Source organism: Oncorhynchus tshawytscha, unplaced genomic scaffold (genome assembly GCF_018296145.1).
Source record: "Oncorhynchus tshawytscha isolate Ot180627B unplaced genomic scaffold, Otsh_v2.0 Un_contig_7734_pilon_pilon, whole genome shotgun sequence".
In the NCBI taxonomy this organism is placed as follows: Eukaryota; Metazoa; Chordata; class Actinopteri; order Salmoniformes; family Salmonidae; genus Oncorhynchus; species Oncorhynchus tshawytscha.
Window position 1 is genome coordinate 474 of NW_024608380.1, and position 24,527 is coordinate 25,000.

Sequence of the window (24,527 nt, forward strand, 5' to 3'; positions counted from 1 at the left end):
ACTCCAGTCACGTGAAGGAGGGAACAGACTCCAGTCACGTGGAGGAGGGAACAGACTCCAGTCACGTGAAGGAGAGAACAGACTCCAGTCACGTGAAGGAGGGAACAGACTCCAGTCACGTGAAGGACAGAAGGGGAACAGACTCCAGTCACGTGAAGGAGAGAAGGGGAACAGACTCCAGTCACGTGGAGGACAGAAGGGGAACAGACTCCAGAACGGGAACATGGGGTGTCTCCCCTCTGTCCAGAGCGGGGAAAACGCGCTTTGGTGACTAAATTTCCCTTCCTTATGTTATAAAATACATTTTAACAAGATTATCATTATTTTCTTTGTGTTCTGAATGGTTCAGTAGGGTCTATCTCCAACATGTCATTAACATGCTACCCCCCAAAAAAAGGTGGGACTGTGTAACCTAAAACATCCCATAATAAGCACCGAGCTCTGTTGACAGAGAGGTAGCGCTAAGTCCCAGCGGGGGGGTTACGTGTTGTGGTGTTCGTCTGAAAAGTTGTTTCCGAAGGTCCCTAAAAGCTAACGTGAAACGAGCTGGTCAAGGTCAAAAGAGGAGTTTTGATTGGACGCTGGTTTTAGGAAGAAGAAAGAGTGTCTAAGCCTCTGTGTGTGTGGCTCACTGATCTACTCACAGCCGTGGTAAGATGCCGGTGACCCCTCCGACTTGCCGTACTCCTCGCTGTAGGAGGTCGACAGGTTGGGTTGAGACGAACCTCGGCCAAAACCCTGACCCGGTGTCACCGCCCCTGTAGTGGTGACCTGAGCCATCCTCTCCTTCGTCTTCAGAGCCTGGGAACGCTCACCTGGACAGGAACATCATCATCATCATCATCATCATTAACATCACCTGGACAGACCTAGTGGTCTATGACAGACAGTACATTACCCCAGACAGACAGTACATGACTCCAGACAGACAGTACACGACTCCAGACAGACCTAGTGGTCTATGACAGACAGTACATTACCCCAAACAGACAGTACATGACTCCAGACAGACCTACAGACAGACAGTGGTCTATGACAGACAGTACATGACTCCAGACAGACAGACAGTACATGACTCCAGACAGACAGTACATGACTCCAGACAGACAGACAGTACATGACTCCAGACAGAGACAGTACATGACTCCAGACAGACAATACATGACTCCAGACAGACCTAGTGGTCTATCACAGACAGTACATTACTCCAGACAGACAGTACGTGACTCCAGACAGACAGCACATTACAACAGACAGACCTAGTGGTCTATGACAGACAGTACATGACTCCAGACAGACAGTACATGACTACAGACAGACCTTTCAGTGACTCCTGACAGACAGTACATGACCTCCAAACAGACAGTACTCTTCCTCCAGACAGACAGACCAGACAGACAGTACATGACTTTCAGACAGACCTAGTGGTCATGACAGACAGTACATGACTCCAGACAGACAGGACCAGACAGTACATGACTCCAGACAGACCTCTATGACAGACAGTACATGACTCTCATCTTTCAGCAGGACAGACAGTACATGACTCCTCCACCTCACAGACAGTACATGACTTTCAACAGGACCACCACCTCCCTCTACATCCTCCTCCTCACCAGACAGACAGTACATGACTCCAGACTCAGACAGGACATGACTCCCTCTTCAGACTCCTACATCTCACCAGACAGTCTACATGATCTTCAGACAGACAGACCAGACAGACTGACTCCAGACAGACAGACAGACAGTACATGACTCCAACAGACAGACCTCCCAGTTCATGACAGACAGTACACCACAGACAGTCTACATGACTCCAGACAGACAGACAGACAGTACATGACTCCAGACAGACAGACAGACAGTACCTCACTTCAGACAGACAGACAGACAGTACATGACTCAGACAGACAGACCACCAGACATGACATGACTCAGACAGACCTTACAGTGACTCCTCATCTTTCAACAGACCACCACCTGACTCCAGACAGACCTTTCAGACAGTACATGACTTCAGACAGGACCACCAGACCCTCTTGACTCCTCACCAGACAGTCTCTCCTCATCTTTCAACAGGACAGTACATCCCTCAGACCTCCTACATGACTCCTCACCTTTTAGTCTAGTCCTCAGACAACAGTACATGACTCCAGACAGACCAGACAGACAGTACATGACTCCAGACAGACTTCCTACACCTCACTTCAGACAGACTCACTTTCAACAGACAGACCTCCCCTGGTCTTTGACTCCTCTTCCTACATGACCTCCAGACAGACAGTACCTGATCTTTCAGACAGGACCACCACCTCCCTCTTCCTACATGACTCCTCACCTTTCAGTCTCATTCATCTTTCAACAGGACCACCACCTCCCTCTTCCTCCTCCACCTCACCTTTCAGTCTCTCCTCATCTTTCAACAGGACCACCACCTCCCTCTTCCTCCCCTCCCTTCCTCCTCCTCACCTTTCAGTCTCTCCTCATCTTTCAGCAGGACCACCACCTCCCTCTTCCTCCTCCTCACCTTTCAGTCTCTCCTCATCTTTCAACAGACCACCACCTCCCTCTTCTTCCTCTTCCTCTTCCTCCTCCTCACCTTTCAGTCTCCTCATCTTTCAACAGGACCACCACCTCCCATCTCCTTCCTCCTCCTCACCTTTCAGTCTCTCCTCATCTTTCAACAGGACCACCACCTCCCTCCTCCTCCTCCTCTTCCTCCTCCTCACCTTTCAGTCTCTCCTCATCTTTCAACAGGACCACCACCTCCCTCTTCCTCCTCCTCATCTTTCAACAGGACCACCACCTCCCTCTCCTCCCTCCTCCTCACCTTTCAGTCTTCTCATCTTTCAGCAGGACCACCACCTCCCTCTCCTCCTCCTCCTCCTCACCTTTCAGTCTCTCCTCATCTTTCAACAGGACCACCACCTCCCTCTTCCTCCTCCTCACCTTTCAGTCTCTCCTCATCTTTCAACAGGACCACCACCTCCCTCTTCCTCCTCCTCTTCCTCCTCCTCACCTTTCAGTCTCTCCTCATCTTTCAACAGGACCACCACCTCCCTCTTCCCTCCTCCTCACCTTTCAGTCTCTCCTCATCTTTCAACAGGACCACCACCTCCCTCTTCCTCCTCCACCTCACCTTTCAGTCTCTCCTCATCTTTCAACAGGACCACCACCTCCCTCTTCCTCCTCCTCACCTTTCAGTCTCTCCTCATCTTTCAACAGGACCACCACCTCCCTCCTCCTCCTCCTCTTCCTCACCTTTCAGTCTCTCCTCATCTTTCAACAGGACCACCACCTCCCTCTTCCTCCTCCTCTCCTCACCTTTCAGTCTCTCCTCATCTTTCAACAGGACCACCACCTCCCTCTTCCTCCTCCTCCTCACCTTTCAGTCTCTCCTCATCTTTCAACAGGACCACCACCTCCCTCTTCCTCCTCCTCTTCCTCCTCCTCACCTTTCAGTCTCTCCTCATCTTTCAACAGGACCACCAGCTTTTCCTCTCCTCCTCTCACCTTTCAGTCTCTCCTCATCTTTCAGCAGGACCACCACCTCCCTCTTCCTCCTCTTCCTCCTCACCTTGAAAGTCCTCCTCATCTTTCAGCAGGACCACCACCTCCCTCTTCCTCCTCCTCTTTCCTGCCTCACCTTTCAGTCTCCCTCATCTTTCAACAGGACCACCACCTCCCTCTTCCTCCTCCTCACCTTTCAGTCTCTCCTCATCTTTCAGCAGGACCACCACCTCCCTCCTCCTCCTCACCTTTCAGTCTCTCCTCATCTTTCAACAGGACCACCACCTCTCCTCCTCCCTTCCTCCTCCTCACCTTTCAGTCTCTCCTCATCTTTCAACAGGACCACCACCTCCCTCTTCCTCCTCCTCCTCACCTTTCAGTCTCTCCTCATCTTTCAGCAGGACCACCACCTCCCTCTTCCTCACCTTTCAGTCTCTCCTCATCTTTCAGCAGGACCACCACCTCCCTCTTCCTCACCTTTCAGTCTCTCCTCATCTTTCAACAGGACCACCACCTCCCTCTTCCTCCTCACCTTTCAGTCTCTCCTCATCTTTCAACAGGACCACCACCTCCCTCTTCCTCCTCCTCTTCCTCACCTTTCAGTCTCTCCTCATCTTTCAACAGGACCACCACCTCCCTCTTCCTCCTCCACCTCACCTTTCAGTCTCTCCTCATCTTTCAACAGGACCACCACCTCCCTCTTCCTCCTCCTCTTCCTCACCTTTCAGTCTCTCCTCATCTTTCAACAGGACCACCAGCTGTTTGCTCTTCTCTCTGACGTTGATTCCCTGGTCTTTTCCGTCTCTGTCGATGTACTGAAAGTCCTTTAGAGTCTGGATGGCGAAGATGTTCTCTTTACACTGCAGAGCCACGCGCTCTGACCCCGTCTGAAAACACACACACACACACACACACACACACACACACACACACAACATATTAACACATTAACACTGCAGAGCCACGCGCTCTGACCCAGTCTGGAAAACACACACACACACAACATATTAACACTGCAGGAACCTCCCGGGTGGCGCAGTGGTCTAAGGCACTGCATCGTGGTGCCATCTGTGCCACCAGACTCTGGGTTTGCAGCCGGCCGCGATCGGGAGGCCGGAAGCCAGCGTCGTCCGGGTTACGGGAAGGCTTGGCCCGGATATCCTTGTCTCATAGCGACTCCTGGTCCAGGTCGCCAGGTGCACGGTGTTTCCTCCGACACATTGGTGTCGGCTGGCTTCCGGGTTGGATGGGCGCTGTGTTAAGAAGCAGTGCGGCTTGGATGGGTCGTGTTTCGGAGGACGCATAGCTCTCGACCTTCTCCTCTCCCGAGTCCATACGGAAGTTGCGATGAGACAAGACTTTAACTACCAATTGGAGAAAAAAAGGCACAAAAACAAAAAAACGACACTGCAAAAAATCTCAAAGGGGTCGAATCCAAACCTGAGAACTACATGTTCAGCTCAGACGTCATGGATACCAGTTAGGACTAAAGCCTTTAAAGACAACGAAGCCAAAAAACACCGGGAGGAGTTACTTTGTTTGGGTTAGGATGCATATCCCCCCGTCAGGAGACTGATAAGATTAGTGGTATCAGGGGTGGGGCGTTACCTTAATCAGGTAGTTCTTATTACTGGTATCAGGGGTGGGGCGTTACCTTAATCAGGTAGTTCTTATTACTGGTATCAGGGGTAGTTCTTATTATTTATTATTACTGGTATCAGGGGTTACCTTAATCAGGTAGTTCTTATTACTGGTATCAGGGGTGGGGCGTTACCTTAATCAGGTAGTTCTTATTACTGGTATCAGGGGTGGGGCGTTACCTTAATCAGGTAGTTCTTATTACTGGTATCAGGGGTGGGGCGTTACCTTAATCAGGTAGTTCTTATTACTGGTATCAGGGGTGGGGCGTTACCTTAATCAGGTAGTTCTTATTACTGGTATCAGGGGTGGGGCGTTACCTTAATCAGGTAGTTCTTATTACTGGTATCAGGGGTGGGGCGTTACCTTAATCAGGTAGTTCTTATTATTTATCAGGTAGTTCTTATTATTTATCTGGTATCAGGGGTGGGGCGTTACCTTAATCAGGTAGTTCTTATTATTTATTATTACTGGTATCAGGGGTGGGGCGTTACCTTAATCAGGTAGTTCTTATTACTGGTATCAGGGGTGGGGGGCGTTACCTTAATCAGGTAGTTCTTATTACTGGTATCAGGGGTGGGGCGTTACCTTAATCAGGTAGTTCTTATTACTGGTATCAGGGGTGGGGCGTTACCTTAATCAGGTAGTCGAGCAGCGTCAGCGCCTTGTAAACGTGTCTCCAGTTCTTCCCGTGGTCGTTGAGGCGTCTCCAGATCATACTCATGATCTCACTGAACGCCACGACGTTGTAGGTCAGGTCGGCCACCTCTGACATCAGAGAGGACGAGGGGCCCCAGGGGTCGTTGGAGGTGGACTCTCGGACCTTCTTCTCCGCGTCGGAGTAGTTGTTTACCATGTTCTTCACAGAACGTCTGATCGTGGAGCTCGGCATAGTGGTGGTCACACACACACACGCACGCGCGCGCTACCACGACTGGGACACACAGTCAAGTGTGTGTGTGTGTTGGGGAGGGGAATAGTTTGTGTGTCCGAATCCGTTCTCGCTGCACCGGCAGCGTTGTGTGTGTCACCGTGTCACTGGGTGTGTGTGCGTGTTGTCACCGTGTCACTGAGTGTGTTCAGGGCGCCTCCGCGGGCCAGCAGTGTGTTCCACAGACCTCACAGACAACAGCCTGTTAGAACCATCTCCACACACACAGAGCGGGACGCACACACAGCCACGCCATCACCTGAGGAGAGAGAGAGGGGGTTAATATGGCAAGAGAAGGGGGACAGACAGACAGAGAGAGACGAGAGAGACAGACAGAGAGAGAGAGACAGAAAGAGAGACAGAGAGAGAGACAGAGAGACAGAAAGAGAGAGAGACAGAAAGAGAGAGAGACAGAAAGAGAGAGAGACAGAAAGAGAGAGAGACAGAAAGAGAGAGAGACAGAAAGAGAGAGAGACAGAAAGAGAGAGAGAAGAGAGAGAGAGAGAGAGACAGAAAGAGAGAGAGACAGAAAGAGAGAGAGACAGAAAGAGAGAGAGACAGAAAGAGAGAGAGACAGAAAGAGAGAGAGACAGAAAGAGAGAGAGACAGAAAGAGAGAGAGACAGAAAGAGAGAGAGACAGAAAGAGAGACGAGACAGAGAGAGAGACAGAGAGAGACAGAGAGACGAGACAGAGAGAGAGACAGAGAGAGAGACGAGACAGAGAGAGACACGAGAGAGGAAATGTGACTCCTGCCTCCCCCCTCCTGCCAAACCTCCCTCCTCACCCTGCCTCCCCCCTCCTGCCAAACCTCCCTCCTCACCCTGCCTCCTGCCAACCCTCCCTCCTCACCCTGCCAAACCTCCCTCCTCACCCTGCCAAACCTCCCTCCTCACCCTGCCAAACCTCCCTCCTCACCCTGCCTCCTGTCAAACACACCAAAAGCACTCACAAACTTCTACAGATGCACAATCGAGAGCATCCTGGCGGGCTGTATCACCGCCTGGTATGGCAACTGCACCGCCCTCAACCGTAAGGCTCTCCAGAGGGTAGTGAGGTCTGCACAACGCATCACTGGGGGCAAACTACCTGCCCTCCAGGACACCTACACCACCCGATGCTACAGGAAGGCCATAAAGATCATCAAGGACATCAACCACCCGAGCCACTGCCTGTTCACCCCGCTGCCATCCAGAAGGCGAGATCAGTACAGGTGCATCAAAGCTGGGACCGAGAGACTGAAAAACAGCTTCTATCTCAAGGCCATCAGACTGTTAAACAGCCACCACTAACATTGAGTGGCTACTGCCAACACACTGTCAATGACACTGACTCAACTCCAGCCACTTTAATCATGGGAATTGATGGGAAATGATGTAAATATATCACTAGCCACTTTAAACAATGCTACCTTATATAATGTTACTTACCCTACATTGTTCATCTCATATGCATACGTTGATACTGTACTCTATATCATCTACTGCATCCTTATGTAATACATCTATCACTAGCCACTTTAACTATGCCACTTGGTTTACATACTCATCTCATATGTATATACTGTACTCGATATCATCTACTGTATCTTGCCTATGCTGCTCTGTACCATCACTCATTCATATATCCTTATGTACATATTCTTTATCCCCTTACACTGTGTATAAGACAGTAGTTTTTTGGAATTGTTAGTTAGATTACTTGTTAGATATTACTGCATTGTCGGAACTAGAAGCACAAGCATTTCGCTACACTCGCATTAACATCTGCTAACCATGTGTATGTGACAAATAAAATTTGATTTGATTTGATTTGATTTGAACCTCCCTCCTCACCCTGCCTCCTGCCAAACCTCCCTCCTCACCCTGCCTCCTGCCAAACCTCCCTCCTCACCCTGCCTCCTGCCAAACCTCCCTCCTCACCCTGCCTCCCCCAAACACCCTGCCTCACCCCCTCCTGCCAACACTTCCTTCCCACCCTGCCCCCTCCTGCCCCCCTCCTGCCTCCTCCCTCCTGCCAACCCTCCCTCCTCACCCTACCTCCCCCCCCCAACCCTCCCTCCTCACCCTACCCCCCCCCAACCCTCCCTCCTCACCCTACCTCCCCCAACCCTCCCCCCTCACCCTACCTCCCCCAACCCTCCCCCCCTCACCCTACCTCCCCCAACCCTCCCCCTCACCCTACCCTCCCCCTATCTCACCCTACCTCCCCCAACCCTATCTCAACCTACCTCCCCCTCCTCACCCTACCTCCCCCTCACCCTGCCAACCCTCCCTCCTCACCCTACCTCCCCCAACCCTCCCTCCTCACCCTACCTCCCCCAACCCCCAACCCTCCCTCCTCACCCTGCCTCCCCCCTCCTGCCAACCCTCCCTCCTCACCCTGCCTCCTCCCCCTGCCCCTCCCTCCTCACCCTGCCTCCCACCTCCTGCCACTATGAATACAGCACTGACCTAATGACATCTGCTGCTTTAAAATCACTTATTCACACACACGACTAGAGGAAGAGCCCCCGTCTGTCTCCCCCGGAACAACCCCCTCCTCACCCCCAGCCCAGGAGGACTGCACAGACAGGGTCTGTCAGAGCACAGAGGGAGAGAGAGAGTGAGAGAGAGAGATGGTCTGGGCCTAAACCACACTAGACACTATGGAACACAAAGCTTTTACTATCTCATCCTTGGAATATACAAGGTCAGAGGTCATCTATCTTTGCCTTAAAGAGCAGGAACCCAGACTCCATCAAAGAAATCAGAAATATAGACATTGTCATCCTACAAGAAACCTGGTATAGAGGAGATGGACCCACTGGTTGCCCTCTAGGTTACAGAGAGCTGGTAGTCCCATCCACCACACTACCAGGTGGGTGGTATAGAGGAGATGGACCCACTGGTTGTCCTCTAGGTTACAGAGAGCTGGTAGTCCCATCCACCACACTACCAGGTGGGTGGTATAGAGGCCAAATGACCGATGGACCCACTGGTTGCCCTCTAGGTTACAGAGAGCTGGTAGTCCCATCCACCACACTACCAGGTGGGTGGTATAGAGGAGATGGACCCACTGGTTGGGCCCTCTAGGTTACAGAGAGCTGGGTCCCATCCACCCACTACCAGGTGGGTGGAGAGAGATGGACCCACTGGTTGCCCTCTCAGAGAGCTGGTCCCATCCACCACACTACCAGGTGGGTGGTATAGAGGAGATGGACCCACTGGTTGTCCTCTAGGTTACAGAGAGCTGGTAGTCCCATCCACCACACTACCAGGTGGGTGGTATAGAGGAGATGGACCCACTGGTTGTCCTCTAGGTTACAGAGAGCTGGTAGTCCCATCCACCACACTACCAGGTGGGTGGTATAGAGGAGATGGACCCACTGGTTGTCCTCTAGGTTACAGAGAGCTGGTAGTCCCATCCACCACACTACCAGGTGGGTGGTATAGAGGAGATGGACCCACTGGTTGTCCTCTAGGTTACAGACCAGCTACCAGGTGGGTGGTATAGAGGAGATGGACCCACTGGTTGTCCTCTAGGTTACAGACCAGCTACCAGGTGGGTGGTATAGAGGAGATGGACCCACTGGTTGTCCTCTAGGTTACAGACCAGCTACCAGGTGGGTGGTATAGAGGAGATGGACCCACTGGTTGTCCTCTAGGTTACAGACCAGCTACCAGGTGGGTGGTATAGAGGAGATGGACCCACTGGTTGTCCCTAGGTTACAGACCAGCTACCAGATGGGTGGTATAGAGGAGATGGACCCACTGGTTGTCCTCTAGGTTACAGACCAGCTACCAGGTGGGTGGTATAGAGGAGATGGACCCACTGGTTGTCCTCTAGGTTACAGAGAGCTGGTAGTCCCATCCACCACACTACCAGGTGGGTGGTATAGAGGAGATGGACCCACTGGTTGTCCTCTAGGTTACAGACCAGCTACCAGGTGGGTGGTATAGAGGAGATGGACCCACTGGTTGTCCTCTAGGTTACAGACCAGCTACCAGGTGGGTGGTATAGAGGAGATGGACCCACTGGTTGTCCTCTAGGTTACAGACCAGCTACCAGGTGGGTGGTATAGAGGAGATGGACCCACTGGTTGTCCTCTAGGTTACAGACCAGCTACCAGGTGGGTGGTATAGAGGAGATGGACCCACTGGTTGTCCTCTAGGTTACAGAGAGCTGGTAGTCCCATCCACCACACTACCAGGTGGGTGGTATAGAGGAGATGGACCCACTGGTTGTCCTCTAGGTTACAGACCAGCTACCAGGTGGGTGGTATAGAGGAGATGGACCCACTGGTTGTCCTCTAGGTTACAGACCAGCTACCAGGTGGGTGGTATAGAGGAGATGGACCCACTGGTTGTCCTCTAGGTTACAGACCAGCTACCAGGTGGGTGGTATAGAGGAGATGGACCCACTGGTTGTCCTCTAGGTTACAGAGAGCTGGTAGTCCCATCCACCACACTCCAGGTGGGTGGTATAGAGGAGATGGACCCACTGGTTGTCCTCTAGGTTACAGACCAGCTACCAGGTGGGTGGTATAGAGGAGATGGACCCACTGGTTGTCCTCTAGGTTACAGACCAGCTACCAGGTGGGTGGTATAGAGGAGATGGACCCACTGGTTGTCCTCTAGGTTACAGACCAGCTACCAGGTGGGTGGTATAGAGGAGATGGACCCACTGGTTGTCCTCTAGGTTACAGACCAGCTACCAGGTGGGTGGTATAGAGGAGATGGACCCACTGGTTGTCCTCTAGGTTACAGAGAGCTGGAGTCCCATCCACCACACTACCAGGTGGGTGGTATAGAGGAGATGGACCCACTGGTTGTCCTCTAGGTTACAGACCAGCTACCAGGTGGGTGGTATAGAGGAGATGGCCCCACTGGTTGTCCTCTAGGTTACAGACCAGCTACCAGGTGGGTGGTATAGAGGAGATGGACCCACTGGTTGTCCTCTAGGTTACAGACCAGCTACCAGGTGGGTGGTATAGAGGAGATGGACCCACTGGTTGTCCTCTAGGTTACAGAGAGCTGGTAGTCCCATCCACCACACTACCAGGTGGGTGGTATAGAGGAGATGGACCCACTGGTTGTCCTCTAGGTTACAGACCAGCTACCAGGCCAGATGGACCCACTGGTTGCTGGTTACAGACCAGCTACCAGGTGGGTGGTATAGAGGAGATGGACCCACTGGTTGTCCTCTAGGTTACAGACCAGCTACCAGGTGGGTGGTATAGAGGAGATGGACCCACTGGTTGTCCTCTAGGTTACAGACCAGCTACCAGGTGTAAATTCACAGCCAGTGCCCAAGAAAGACCTGGTGACCAAATGACTATTGCTCCATGGAGCTCACCACATCCTCATGAAGTGCTTGGAGAGGCTGGTCATGGGCCACATCAAGGCCAGGAGAGGCTGGTCATGGGCCACATCAAGGCCACGTCAAGGCCAGGAGAGGCTGGTCATGGGCCACGTCAAGGCCAGGAGAGGCTGGTCATGGGCCACATCAAGGCCAGGAGAGGCTGGTCATGGGCCACGTCAAGGCCACGTCAAGGCCAGGAGAGGCTGGTCATGGGCCACGCCAAGGCCAGGAGAGGCTGGTCATGGGGCCAAGGCCAGGAGGCCAGGCCAGAGGCTGGTCATGGGCCACGTCAAGGCCAGGAGAGGCTGGTCATGGGCCACGTCAAGGCCAGGAGAGGCTGGTCATGGGCCACGTCAAGGCCAGGAGAGGCTGGTCATGGGCCACGTCAAGGCCAGGAGAGGCTGGTCATGGGCCACGTCAAGGCCAGGAGAGGCTGGTCATGGGCCACGTCAAGGCCAGGAGAGGCTGGTCATGGGCCACGTCAAGGCCAGGAGAGGCTGGTCATGGGCCACGTCAAGGCCAGGAGAGGCTGGTCATGGGCCACGTCAAGGCCAGTATACCCGGCCCACTGGACCCAGTCCAATTTACCTACTGCTCTAACAGATCCACAAAAGATGCCACTTCCACCACCTCACCTCCTGACAAGAGGAACACCTTTGATGTTCATGGACTACAGTTCCAAGCATTCAACACTACTGTTCTCTCCAAGGTCGACACCGAGCTCAGAGTTCTGGGTCTGGACAGCACCCCTTCTGCAACTGGATCCAGGACTTCCTCTGGGCTGTAAAAACACTATGTAGCAGCTAGGCTGGCTAGCCGAGCGTGATGCTAACCACTCTGGGCTGTAAAAACACTATGTAGCAGCTAGCCTGGCTAGCCGAGCGTGATGCTAACCACTCTGGGCTGTAAAACACTATGTAGCAGCTAGCCTGGCTAGCCTAGCGTGATGCTAACCACTCTGAGCTGTAAAACACTTTGTAGCAGCTAGGCTGGCTTGCCTAGCGTGATGCTAACCACTCTGGGCTGTAAAAAAAACACACAAAAACACTATGTAGCAGCTAGCCTGGCTAGCCTAACGTGATGCTAACCACTCTGAGCTGTAAAAATCACACTATGTAGCAGCTAGCCTGGCTAGCCTAGCATGATGCTAACCACTCTGGGCTGTAAAACACTATAAAAAAAATGGTATCCACGAGTTCATCTGACTGGGGAAGTAGACAACGGGCCTCATTGCCAAAAACCCCTGGAATATCCCTTTATTGATACACCGGGCTGACAACACAATAGGTATTTCTCTGTATGTGTGTGTGTGTGTGTGTGTGTGTGTGTGTGTGTGTATATAGACAAGCAAATCCAACCGGTTCTTTCACCCTTCTAAAGAACCGGACTGTTGGAATCTAGAATGTTTTCCGAAGCAGTAAACTGGGACATGTTCAGAGACAGAGAGTTCCTCATCACTCATCTACCATTCACATAAAGCACGCAAGAAATGTTCAAGCGCTGATTTATCAACTGTGCTCAGTGAGCTCCTGCCCAAGTCAAGAACTGCTTATCAATTCAATTCAGAGATCAATCCATACGAACATAATGTAATGTCCAAGCACCCTTCTCTCTCTCACACCCACCCCTCCCTTCCCATGCCCCGAGACATCAGTCTCCCTTTTGTCCTCCCCAGCACAAGACAAAGCCGGAGATACCTCCCCGAGAGTCGGCTACAGGTGCATCGGTCACCCCCCCTCCCTCCCTTTACTCAAACTGACCACACACACACAGACAATAGACAAAGCCTGCCCGCTAACCCCACCACAGGTCTAGCGGTTCCCCTAAGCCTGGGCAGAGGGGCAGCATCCCAAGCCTGGGCAGAGGGGCAGCATCCCAAGCCTGGGCAGAGGGGCAGCATCCTGGCTACACCCAGGGGGCAGCATCCCGAGCCTGGGCAGAGGGGCAGCATCCCGAGCCTGGGCAGAGGGGCAGCATCCCGAGCCTGGGCTAGCATCCCCTACACCCAGGGGGCAGCATCCCGGCTACACCCAGGGGGCAGCATCCCGGCTACACCCAGGGGGCAGCATCCCGGCTACACCCAGGGGGCAGCAGGGGGCAGCCCGGCTACACCCAGGGGGCAGCATCCCGGCTACACCCAGGGGGCAGCATCCCGGCTACACCCAGGGGGCAGCATCCCGGCTACACCCAGGGGGCAGCATCCCGGCTACACCCAGGGGGCAGCATCCCGGCTACACCCAGGGGGCAGCATCCCGGCTACACCCAGGGGGCAGCATCCCGGCTACACCCAGGGGGCAGCATCCCGGCTACACCCAGGGGGCAGCATCCCGGCTACACCCAGGGGGCAGCATCCCGGCTACACCCAGGGGGCAGCATCCCGGCTACACCCAGGGGGCAGCATCCCGGCTACACCCAGGGGGGCAGCATCCCGGCTACACCCAGGGGGGCAGCATCCCGGCTACACCCGGGGGGCAGCATCCCGGCTACACCCGGGGGGCAGCTCAGTGTCCTGCACCATGTTTCCATGCTGAGAGATAAATGTTACAGCGATTGATACATGGTGACAGAGGTAAAACAGCGCCCCCACCTGGACAAACATTATGGCCACTACAATGAAGTGAACATACACCAACCGCTCTTATCGTGAATTATGTTCCGCTTCAATGCTAGTTACCAAAACTGTACAGATAGTTTACTGGAAATGTCAATGGTATTTCTTTCTACAGTGATTCATCAACCAAATCAAATCAGCTGATATTATAAGCTAGTTATGAGAAACAACAATTCCCCAGTTGTCTAGTTAGCATCGTTTTGCCATGAAAACAAACAGAGCCGGTAGCTAACAAGCTAACAACCCAGCCCCCAAAAGGTTACCTAAAATGGTAAAGACAACTTTCTCTCACACACTAGTAGCTTTGTATACGAACTAAAGCTAAAGTGTGTCCTAAAACACTAAACGTTTGAGTTGAGCAGTTTTTAGTTTTTAAACCAGTTATGTTGGATCGATGGACTAACAAAATTGTCATTAACACCTTTCTGACCAGCTAGTTAACTAAAAATAAATTCATAATATTTTGGAAACAAACTACATAGCTAAACATTACTCAACCTGGCTAACCCGTGTTAGCTAACTCACTGGCTAACCCTTGTTAGCTAACTCACTGGCTAACCCTTGTTAGCTAACTCACTGGCTAACCCTTGTTAGCTAACTCACTGGCTAACCCTTGTTAGCTAACTCACTGGCTAACCCTTGTTAGCTAACTCACTGGCTAACCCTTGTTAGCTAACTCACTGGCTAACCCTTGTTAGCTAACTGTTAGCTAACTCACTGGCTAACCCTTGATAGCTAACTCACTGGCTAACCCTTGATAGCTAACTCACTGGCTAACCCTTTAGCTAACTCACTGGCTAACCCTTGATAGTTAACTCACTGGCTAACCCTTGATAGTTAACTCACTGGCTAACCCTTGTTAGCTAACTCACTAACTCACTGGCTAACCCTTGTTAGCTAACTCACTGGCTAACCCTTGTTAGCTAACTCACTGGCTAACCCTTGTTAGCTAACTCACTAACCCTTGTTAGCTAACTCACTGGCTAACCCTTGTTAGCTAACTCACTGGCTAACCCTTGTTAGCTAACTCACTGGCTAACCCTTGATAGCTAACTCACTGGCTAACCCTTGATAGCTAACTCACTGGCTAACCCTTGATAGCTAACTCACTGGCTAACCCTTGTTAGCTAACTCACTGGCTAACCCTTGATAGTTAACTCACTGGCTAACCCTTGATAGTTAACTCACTGGCTAACCCTTGTTAGCTAACTCACTGGCTAACCCTTGTTAGCTAACTCACTGGCTAACCCTTGTTAGCTAACTCACTGGCTAACCCTTGTTAGCTAACTCACTGGCTAACCCTTGTTAGCTAACTCACTGGCTAACCCTTGTTAGCTAACTCACTGGCTAACCCTTGTTACTAACTCACTGCTAACCCTTAACTAACTGGCTAACCCTTAAGCTAACTAACTGGCTAACCCTTGTTAGCTAACTAACTGGCTAACCCTTGTTAGCTAACTAACTGGCTAACCCTTGTTAGCTAACTCACTGGCTAACCCTTGTTAGCTAACTAACTGGCTAACCCTTGTTAGCTAACTAACAGCTAACCCTTGTTAGCTAACTAACTGGCTAACCCTTGTTAGCTAACTAACTGGCTAACCCTTGTTAGCTAACTAACTGGCTAACCCTTGTTAGCTAACTAACTGGCTAACCCTTGTTAGCTAACTAACTGGCTAACCCTTGTTAGCTAACTAACTGGCTAACTAACTGGCTAACTAACTGGCTAACCCTTGTTAGCTAACTAACTGGCTAACTCACTGGCTAACCCTTGTTAGCTAACTCACTGGCTAACCCTTGTTAGCTAACTCACTGGCTAACTCTTGTTAGCTAACTCACTGGCTAACCCTTGTTAGCTAACTCACTGGCTAACCCTTGATAGCTAACTCACTGGCTAAATAGCTAACTCACTGGCTAACCCTTGTTAGCTAACTCACTGGCTAACCCTTGATAGCTAACTCACTGGCTAACCCTTGATAGCTAACTCACTGGCTAACCCTTGAAGTTAACTCACTGGCTAACCCTTGTTAGTTAACTCACTGGCTAACCCTTGATAGTTAACTCACTGGCTAACCCTTTAGCTAACTAACTGGCTAACCCTTGTTAGCTAACTCACTGGCTAACCCTTGTTAGCTAACTCACTGGCTAACCCTTGTTAGCTAACTCACTGGCTAACCCTTGTTAGCTAACTCACTGGCTAACCCTTGTTAGCTAACTCACTGGCTAACCCTTGTTAGCTAACTCACTGGCTAACCCTTGTTAGCTAACTCACTGGCTAACCCTTGATAGCTAACTCACTGGCTAACCCTTGATAGCTAACTCACTGGCTAACCCTTGATAGCTAACTCACTGGCTAACCCTTGATAGCTAACTCACTGGCTAACCCTTGATAGTTAACTCACTGGCTAACCCTTGATAGTTAACTCACTGGCTAACCCTTGATAGTTAACTCACTGGCTAACCCTTGTTAGCTAACTCACTGGCTAACCCTTGTTAGCTAACTCACTGGCTAACCCTTGTTAGCTAACTCACTGGCTAACCCTTGTTAGCTAACTCACTGGCTAACCCTTGTTAGCTAACTCACTGGCTAACCCTTGTTAGCTAACTAACTGGCTAACCCTTGTTAGCTAACTAACTGGCTAACTAACTGGCTAACCCTTGTTAGCTAACTAACTGGCTAACCCTTGTTAGCTAACTAACTGGCTAACCCTTGTTAGCTAACTCACTGGCTAACCCTTGTTAGCTAACTCACTGGCTAACCCTTGTTAGCTAACTAACTGGCTAACCCTTGTTAGCTAACTAACTGGCTAACCCTTGTTAGCTAACTAACTGGCTAACCCTTGTTAGCTAACTAACTGGCTAACCCTTGTTAGCTAACTAACTGGCTAACCCTTGTTAGCTAACTAACTGGCTAACCCTTGTTAGCTAACTAACTGGCTAACTAACTGGCTAACTAACTGGCTAACCCTTGTTAGCTAACTAACTGGCTAACCCTTGTTAGCTAACTAACTGGCTAACCCTGGCTAACTCACTGGCTAACCCTTGTTAGCTAACTCACTGGCTAACCCTTGTTAGCTAACTAACTGGCTAACTCACTGGCTAACCCTTGTTAGCTAACTAACTGGCTAACTAACTGGCTAACCCTTGTTAGCTAACTAACTGGCTAACCCTTGTTAGCTAACTAACTGGCTAACTAACTGGCTAACCCTTGTTAGCTAACTAACTGGCTAACTAACTGGCTAACCCTTGTTAGCTAACTAACTGGCTAACTCACTGGCTAACCCTTGTTAGCTAACTAACTGGCTAACTCACTGGCTAACCCTTGTTAGCTAACTAACTGGCTAACCCTTGTTAGCTAACTAACTGGCTAACCCTTGTTAGCTAACTAACTAGCTAACCCTTGTTAGCTAACTAACTGGCTAACCCTTGTTAGCTAACTAACTGGCTAACCCTTGTTAGCTAACTAACTGGCTAACCCTTGTTAGCTAACTAACTGGCTAACCCTGGCTAACTAACTGGCTAACTAACTGGCTAACTAACTGGCTAACCCTTGTTAGCTAACTAACTGGCTAACTAACTGGCTAACCCTTGTTAGCTAACTAACTGGCTAACCCTGGCTAACTCACTGGCTAACCCTTGTTAGCTAACTCACTGGCTAACCCTTGTTAGCTAACTAACTGGCTAACTCACTGGCTAACCCTTGTTAGCTAACTAACTGGCTAACTAACTGGCTAACCCTTGTTAGCTAACTAACTGGCTAACCCTTGTTAGCTAACTAACTGGCTAACCCTTGTTAGCTAACTAACTAGCTAACCCTTGTTAGCTAACTAACTGGCTAACCCTTGTTAGCTAACTAACTGGCTAACCCTTGTTAGCTAACTAACTGGCTAACCCTTGTTAGCTAACTAACTGGCTAACTAACTGGCTAACCCTTGTTAGCTAACTAACTGGCTAACTAACTGGCTAACCCTTGTTAGCTAACTAACTGGCTAACTAACTGGCTAACCCTTGTTAGCTAACTAACTGGCTAACCCTTGTTAGCTAACTAACTGGCTAACCCTTGTTAGCTAACTAACTGGCTAACCCTTGTTAGCTAACTAACTGGCTAACCCTTGTTAGCTAACTAACTGGCTAACCCTTGTTAGCTAACTAACTGGCTAACTAACTGGCTAACCCTTGTTAGCTAACTAACTGGCTAACCCTTGTTAGCTAACTCACTGGCTAACGTTAGCTAGCTAGGTTTAAGTGCTAGGTGGAGACATTCACCCAAAAGCATCCCAAGGAGATTTGAAACAACCTGGAAAGCAACAAAAACACCCATGAAGAACTTACCATTTCCTTTTTTTCCGAGTTATTCAACAGAGTAAATGAATATCCAGGAACTTCACAACCCATACGATCAAAGAAGTCACCATCCAAAACAAAACATACCAGGAAAGTTGACTTATTTGTAGCGGTTGTTGGATAAATGTTATTTTCTATAACCCTTCCCGTAATGTGTAGTTTAGTTCGCTAAGCAGGCTTTTACACGTCTCTGACTCCTGCTCTATCAACATGGCGGGCGGTAAAGCTCCTCTCTCGTCCCGGGAGGGGGGACATGTAGGCGGGGGAAGGGTGTGACCAAAGCTGCTTGACTCGCTGATGCAGAAATACATCCTTTCCTTCCCCACCACCTCCTCCTCCTCCTCCTCCCTTCTGAGCAAATCCATTCATAACGAGACCGTTTTGAGCAACAGTGTGCAAGGCTAGAGGACATGGGGAAGAATATTAAAATATTAAAATCCTTAGCTCCTAGTCTCCTTCTCAAAACCCATTGGAGAAGAAGGTTAAGAAGGGACGAGACCTCTGGTTTTCTCATCCAATAGATTTGGAGATGGAGACAAAAACGAGATGGATTTTAATTTGAGATTTCACATTGTTGGTTTTCAAGACAACTCAATAGGGTGTAATTGCATTACCGCAATTCGGGGTGTTTCTTAATATGGGCGTTCCGTGTAATCAGGAACGCCCTTTAGATGTCACGAATGGCGCATTGGTGGCTGTCATTCGTCAGTCCGTTGATACCTGCCATTGGTTCAGTTCCTGCACTGATTTCCTATGTTGAAAAAGCACTAGTTTTAAATGAATGCTTTTACATATGACGCGAATTGCACTTTTTCTTTGCATGACTCGGTGGATGGCGCAAAACTATTTATCAGAATGAGGATGTATCATTATGTACCGCAATGAAACAGTCCTAGTAAACTAATGTCTAACACCTCAAAATCATATTGCATACAGACTACAACAAAACATACTATATTAGACTGTACCGCAAAAAAAAAAAAAAAAAAAAGTTAATTACAGAGTTAACAGTAATACAGTAAATTACAGAGTTTTTTTTTGAACGACCAAAGTTCAAAGTTGAAAACGTAACAGTTTAACGCTGACAAAAACTAAGATAAAATTAGACTGTGTGTTTATGTTTGAATTTCTGGCAAAGTGAGAGGCTATAACTCTGGTGCCTTCAGTTATCGTCAGCTAGAAATCTCACAATCTTGAAACATAAATTAGACTGTGTGTTTATGTTTGAATTTCTGGCAAAGTGAGAGGCTATAACTCTGGTGCCTTCAGTTATCGTCAGCTAGAAATCTCACAATCTTGAAACATGATCTCTATTCTCCTGTATACAAATATACAGCGCATTCGGAAAGTATTCAGACCCCCTTTTACACATTTCAGTTACGTTACAGCCTTATTGTAAAATGGATGAAATCTTTTTTCCCCCTCATCAATCTACACACAATAACCCATAATGACATCACAATACCCTATAATGACATCACAATACCCCATAATGACATCACAATACCCCATAATGACATCACAATACCCCATAATGACATCACAATACCCCATAATGACATCACAATACCCCATAATGACATCACAATACCCCATAATGACATCACAATACCCCATAAGACATCACAATACCCCATAATGACATCACAATACCTTCATAAGACATCACAATACCCCATAACCCTTAATGACAAAGGAAAAACAGGTTTTTAGAAATGTTTGCTAACTTATAATTTATTTATTTTTAAACAGTAAATGGCAGTGATTACAGCCTCAAGTCTTCTTCTATGACACTACAAGCTTGGCATACCTGTATTTGGGGAATTTCTCCCATTCTTCTCTGCAGATCCTCCAATGCTCTGTCAGGTTGGATGGGAAGAGTCGCTGCACAAGTCTCTCCAGAGATGTTCTGGCTGGGCCACTCAATGACATTCTGAGACGTGTCCCTAAGCCACTCCTGCATTGGCTTGGCTGTGTGCTTAGGGTCATCGTCCTGTTAGAAGGTGAACCTTCACCCAGTCTGAGGTCTTGAGCGCTCTGGAGCAAGTTTTCATCAAGGATCTCTCTGTACTTTGCTCCGTTTATCGTTCCCTCGATCCTGACTAGTCTCCCAGTCCCTGCCGCTGAAAAACATCCACACAGCATGATGCTGCCACCACCATGCTTCCCCGTAGGGATGGTGGCAGGTTTCCTCCAGACATGACGCTTGCATTCAGGCCACAGAGTTCAATCTTGGTTTCATCAGACCACAGAATCTTGTTTCTCATAGTCTGAGAGTCCTTTAGGTGCCTTTTTGCAAACTTCATGTGGGCTGTCATGTGCCATTCAGTGAGGAGTGACTTCCTTCTACCATAAAGGTCTGATTGGTGGAGTGCTGTAGTGATGGTTGTCCTTCTGGAAGGTGCCCATCTCCACAGAAGAACAATGGAGCTCTGTCAGAGTGACCATCGGGTTCTAGGTCACCTCCCTGACCAAGGCCCTTCTCCACCGATTGCTTAGTTTGTCCGGGCGGCCAGCACTAGGAGGAGCCTTGGTTGTTCCAAACTTCTTCCATTTAAGAATGATGGAGACCACTGTGTTCTTGGGGACCTTCAATGCTGCAGAAATGTTTTGGTACCCTTCCCCAGATCTGTGCATTGACACAATCCTGTCTCTGAGCTCTACGGACAATTCCTTCGACCTCACGGCTTGGATTTTTTCGTTTTATACACATACATACATACAATACCAGTCAAAAGTTTGGACACACCTACTCATTCAAGGGTTTTTCTTTATTTGTACTATTTTCTACATTGTAGACATCAAAACTATGAAATAACACATGGAATCATGTAGTAACCAATTTTTTTTTGAAACAAAATCTAAATATATTTTATGTTGGCTGCTTTTCCTTCACTCTGCGGTCCAGCTCATCTCAAACCATCTCACTTGGGTTGAGGTCGGGTGATTGTGGAGGCCAGGTCATCTGATGCAGCACTCCATCACTCTCCTTCTTGGTCAAATAGCCCTTACAGAGCCTGGTGGTGTGTTTGGGTCATTGTCCTGTTGAAAAACAAATGATAGTCCCAACAAACCAGATGGGATGGCGTATCACTGCAGAATGCTGTGGTAGCCATGCTGGTTAAGTGTGCCTTGAATTCCAAATAAACCACTGACAGTGTCACCAGCAAAGCACCCTCACACCATCACACCTCCTCCTCCATGCTTCACAGTGGGAAACACACACGCTGGTTAAGTGTGCCTTGAATTCCAAATAAACCACTGACAGTGTCACCAGCAAAGCACCATCACACCTCCTCCTCCATGCTTCACAGTGGGAAACACACAGAGATCATCCGTTCACCTACTCTACGTCTCACAAAGACATGGCACTTGGAACCAAAAAATCTAAAATTGGGACTCATCAGACCAAAGGACAGATTTCCACCGGTCTAATGTCCATTGCTCGTGTTTCTTGGCCCAAGCTAGTCTCCTCTTCTTATTGGTGTCCTTTAGTAGTGGTTTATTTGCAGCAATTTGACCATGAAGGCCTGATTCACACAGTCGTGATGTTGAGATGTGTCTGTTACTTGAACTCTGTGAAGCTTATATTTATATTCATATTTATTTATTTATTTATTTGGGCGGCAAAATGTAAAATAATAATTATTAAATCAAAATGTTCATTAATTAATAAAACTCTAATTAATTTATTCTCTGCACCTGAAGAAACATTAAAAGTTCTTGAAATTTTCCGAATTGACTGACCTTCATGTCTTAAAGTAATGATGGACTGTCGTTTCTCTTTGCTTATTTGAGCTGTTCTTGCCATAATATGGACTTGGTCTTTTACCAAATAGGGCTATCTTCTGTATACCACCCCTACCTTGCCACAACACAACTGATTGGCTCAAAAATGCATTAAGAAGGAAAGAAATTCCACAAATTAACTTTTAAGAAGGCACACCTGTTAATTGAAATGCATTCCAGGTGACTACCTCATGAAGCTGGTTGAGAGAATGCCAAGAGTGTGCAAAGTTGTTTATCTGTGCAAAGGCTGGTTATTTGAAGAATCTTAAATGTAAAATATATTTTGATTTGTTTAACACTTTTTTTGGTTACTACATGATTCCATTGTCGCGGTCGTTGTATTGAGGAGACCAAGGCACAGCGTGGCATTTGTACAATCTCTTTTATTAGACGAACACTGAATAAACTAACAAAAACAACAAAAAACTAACCGTGACGCTATATAAACGAGTGCTGACAGGCAACTACACATAGACAAGAACCCACAAAACCAAAAGGGAAAATGACAACCTAAATAGGATTCCCCAATCAGAGACAACAATAAACAGCGGCCTCTGATTGGGAACCAATTCAGGCCACCATAGACCTACATTTACCTAGACAAATAAAAACCTAGATATGCAAAACCCTAGACAAGCCAAAACAAGCATACCCACCCACCCACAACACACCCTGACCTAACCAATTCAGGCCACCATAGACCTACATTTACCTAGACTTACAAATAAAAACCTAGATATGCAAAACCCTAGACAAGCCAAAACAAGCATACCCACCCCCACAACACACCCTGACCTAACCAAATAGAGAAATAAAACATCTCTCTAAGGTCAGGGCGTGACTTCCATATGTGTTAATTTCATAGATTTGATGTCTTTAAAATAAATAAAACAAATAAATAATAACCCTTGAATGATTAGGTGTGTCGAAACATTTGACTGGTATTGTGCATTTAATATATAACACTAGTTATGACAAGTTAAAAGCCTTTACATTCTAAGCCGGGGGGGTATCTAGTATGTCATTAGGGATCCCCATTAGCTGTTGCGAAAGCAGCAACTACTCTTCCTGGCAAAACATGAAACATAATACAGGACATCAATAGACAAGAACAGCTCAAGGACAGAACTGCATACCGTTTTAAAGGCACATGTAGCCTACATATCAACACACACAGACTATCTACTGTAGGTCCAACAGGGGAGAGGCGTTGTGCCGTGAGGTGTTGCTTTATCTGTTTTCTGAGACCTGGTCTGCTGTTTATTTGATCAATATGAGATGGAAGGAAGTGCCATGCAATAAGGGCTCTCTATAAAATACTGTACGTTTATCTTGAATTTGTTCTGGATTTGGGGACTGTGAAAAGACCCCTGACGGGCATGTCTGGTGGGGTACGTGTGTGTGTCAGAGCTGTGTGGAAGTTGACTATGCAAAACAATTTGGGATTTTTCAACACATTTCATATAAAAAGATGAAGTGATGCAGTCAGTCTGAGATACGCCCTTTTCTATTGGCCAGTCTGAGATACGCCCTTTTCTATTGGCCAGTCTGAGATACACCCTTTTCTATTGGCCAGTCTGAGATACACCCTTTTCTATTGGCCAGTCTGAGATACGCCCTTTTCTATTGGCCAGTCTGAGATACACCTTTTTCTATTGGCCAGTCTGAGATACGCCCTTTTCTTTGCAACACTGTCTAGAAGGCCTACAGCAGAGATTCAGACCTGAGACAGCATTGGAGTCTCTCTGCCTAGAAGGCACACAGCAGAGATTCAGACCTGAGACAGCATTGGAGTCTCTCTGCCTAGAAGGCACACAGCAGAGATTCAGACCTGAGACAGCATTGGAGTCTCTCTGCCTAGAAGGCACACAGCAGAGATTCAGACCTGAGACAGCATTGGAGTCTCTCTGCCTAGAAGTCCAGCATCCCAGAGTCGCCTGGTCACTGTTGACGTTGAGACTGGTGTTTTGCGGGTACTATTTAATGAAGCTGCCAGTTGAGGACTTGTGAGGCGTCTGTTTCTCAAACTAGACACTCTAATGTACTTGTCCTCTTGCTCAGTTGTGCACCGGGGCCTCCCACTCCTCTTTCTATTCTGGTTAGAGCCAGTTTGATCTGTTCTGTGAAGGGAGTAGTACACAGCGTTGTACGAGATCTTCAGTTTCTTGGCAATTTCTCACATGGAACAGCCTTCATTTCTCAGAACATGAATAGACTGACGAGTTTCAGAAGAAAGGTCTTTGTTTCTGGCCATGTTGAGTCTGTAATCGAACCCACAAAATGCTGATGCTCCAGATACTCAACTATTCTAAAGAAGGCCAGTTTTATTGCTTCTTTAATCAGAACAACAGTTTTTAGCTGT

At 48.6% G+C, this 24,527-nt stretch overlaps 1 protein-coding gene and 1 long non-coding RNA gene across 2 annotated transcripts; both read right to left on the reverse strand.

Moving 5' to 3' along the window:
- Positions 1 to 644: 644 nt before the first annotated feature.
- On the reverse strand, positions 645 to 18,713 carry epn2 (epsin 2; the record flags this gene model as incomplete). Its single annotated transcript, XM_042313097.1, is given in 4 exon segments — positions 645 to 815; positions 4,235 to 4,400; positions 5,786 to 6,341; positions 18,365 to 18,713. Coding segments are annotated over 3 exon segments (595 nt in total), but the record flags the coding sequence as incomplete, so codon positions are not given.
- LOC121843492 lies at positions 5,094 to 5,339 on the reverse strand. Its single transcript, XR_006081591.1, has 2 exons — positions 5,242 to 5,339; positions 5,094 to 5,167 (listed from the first exon to the last, which is right to left on the reverse strand). It is a non-coding gene; the product is annotated as an uncharacterized LOC121843492 (long non-coding RNA).
- Positions 18,714 to 24,527: the final 5,814 nt, after the last annotated feature.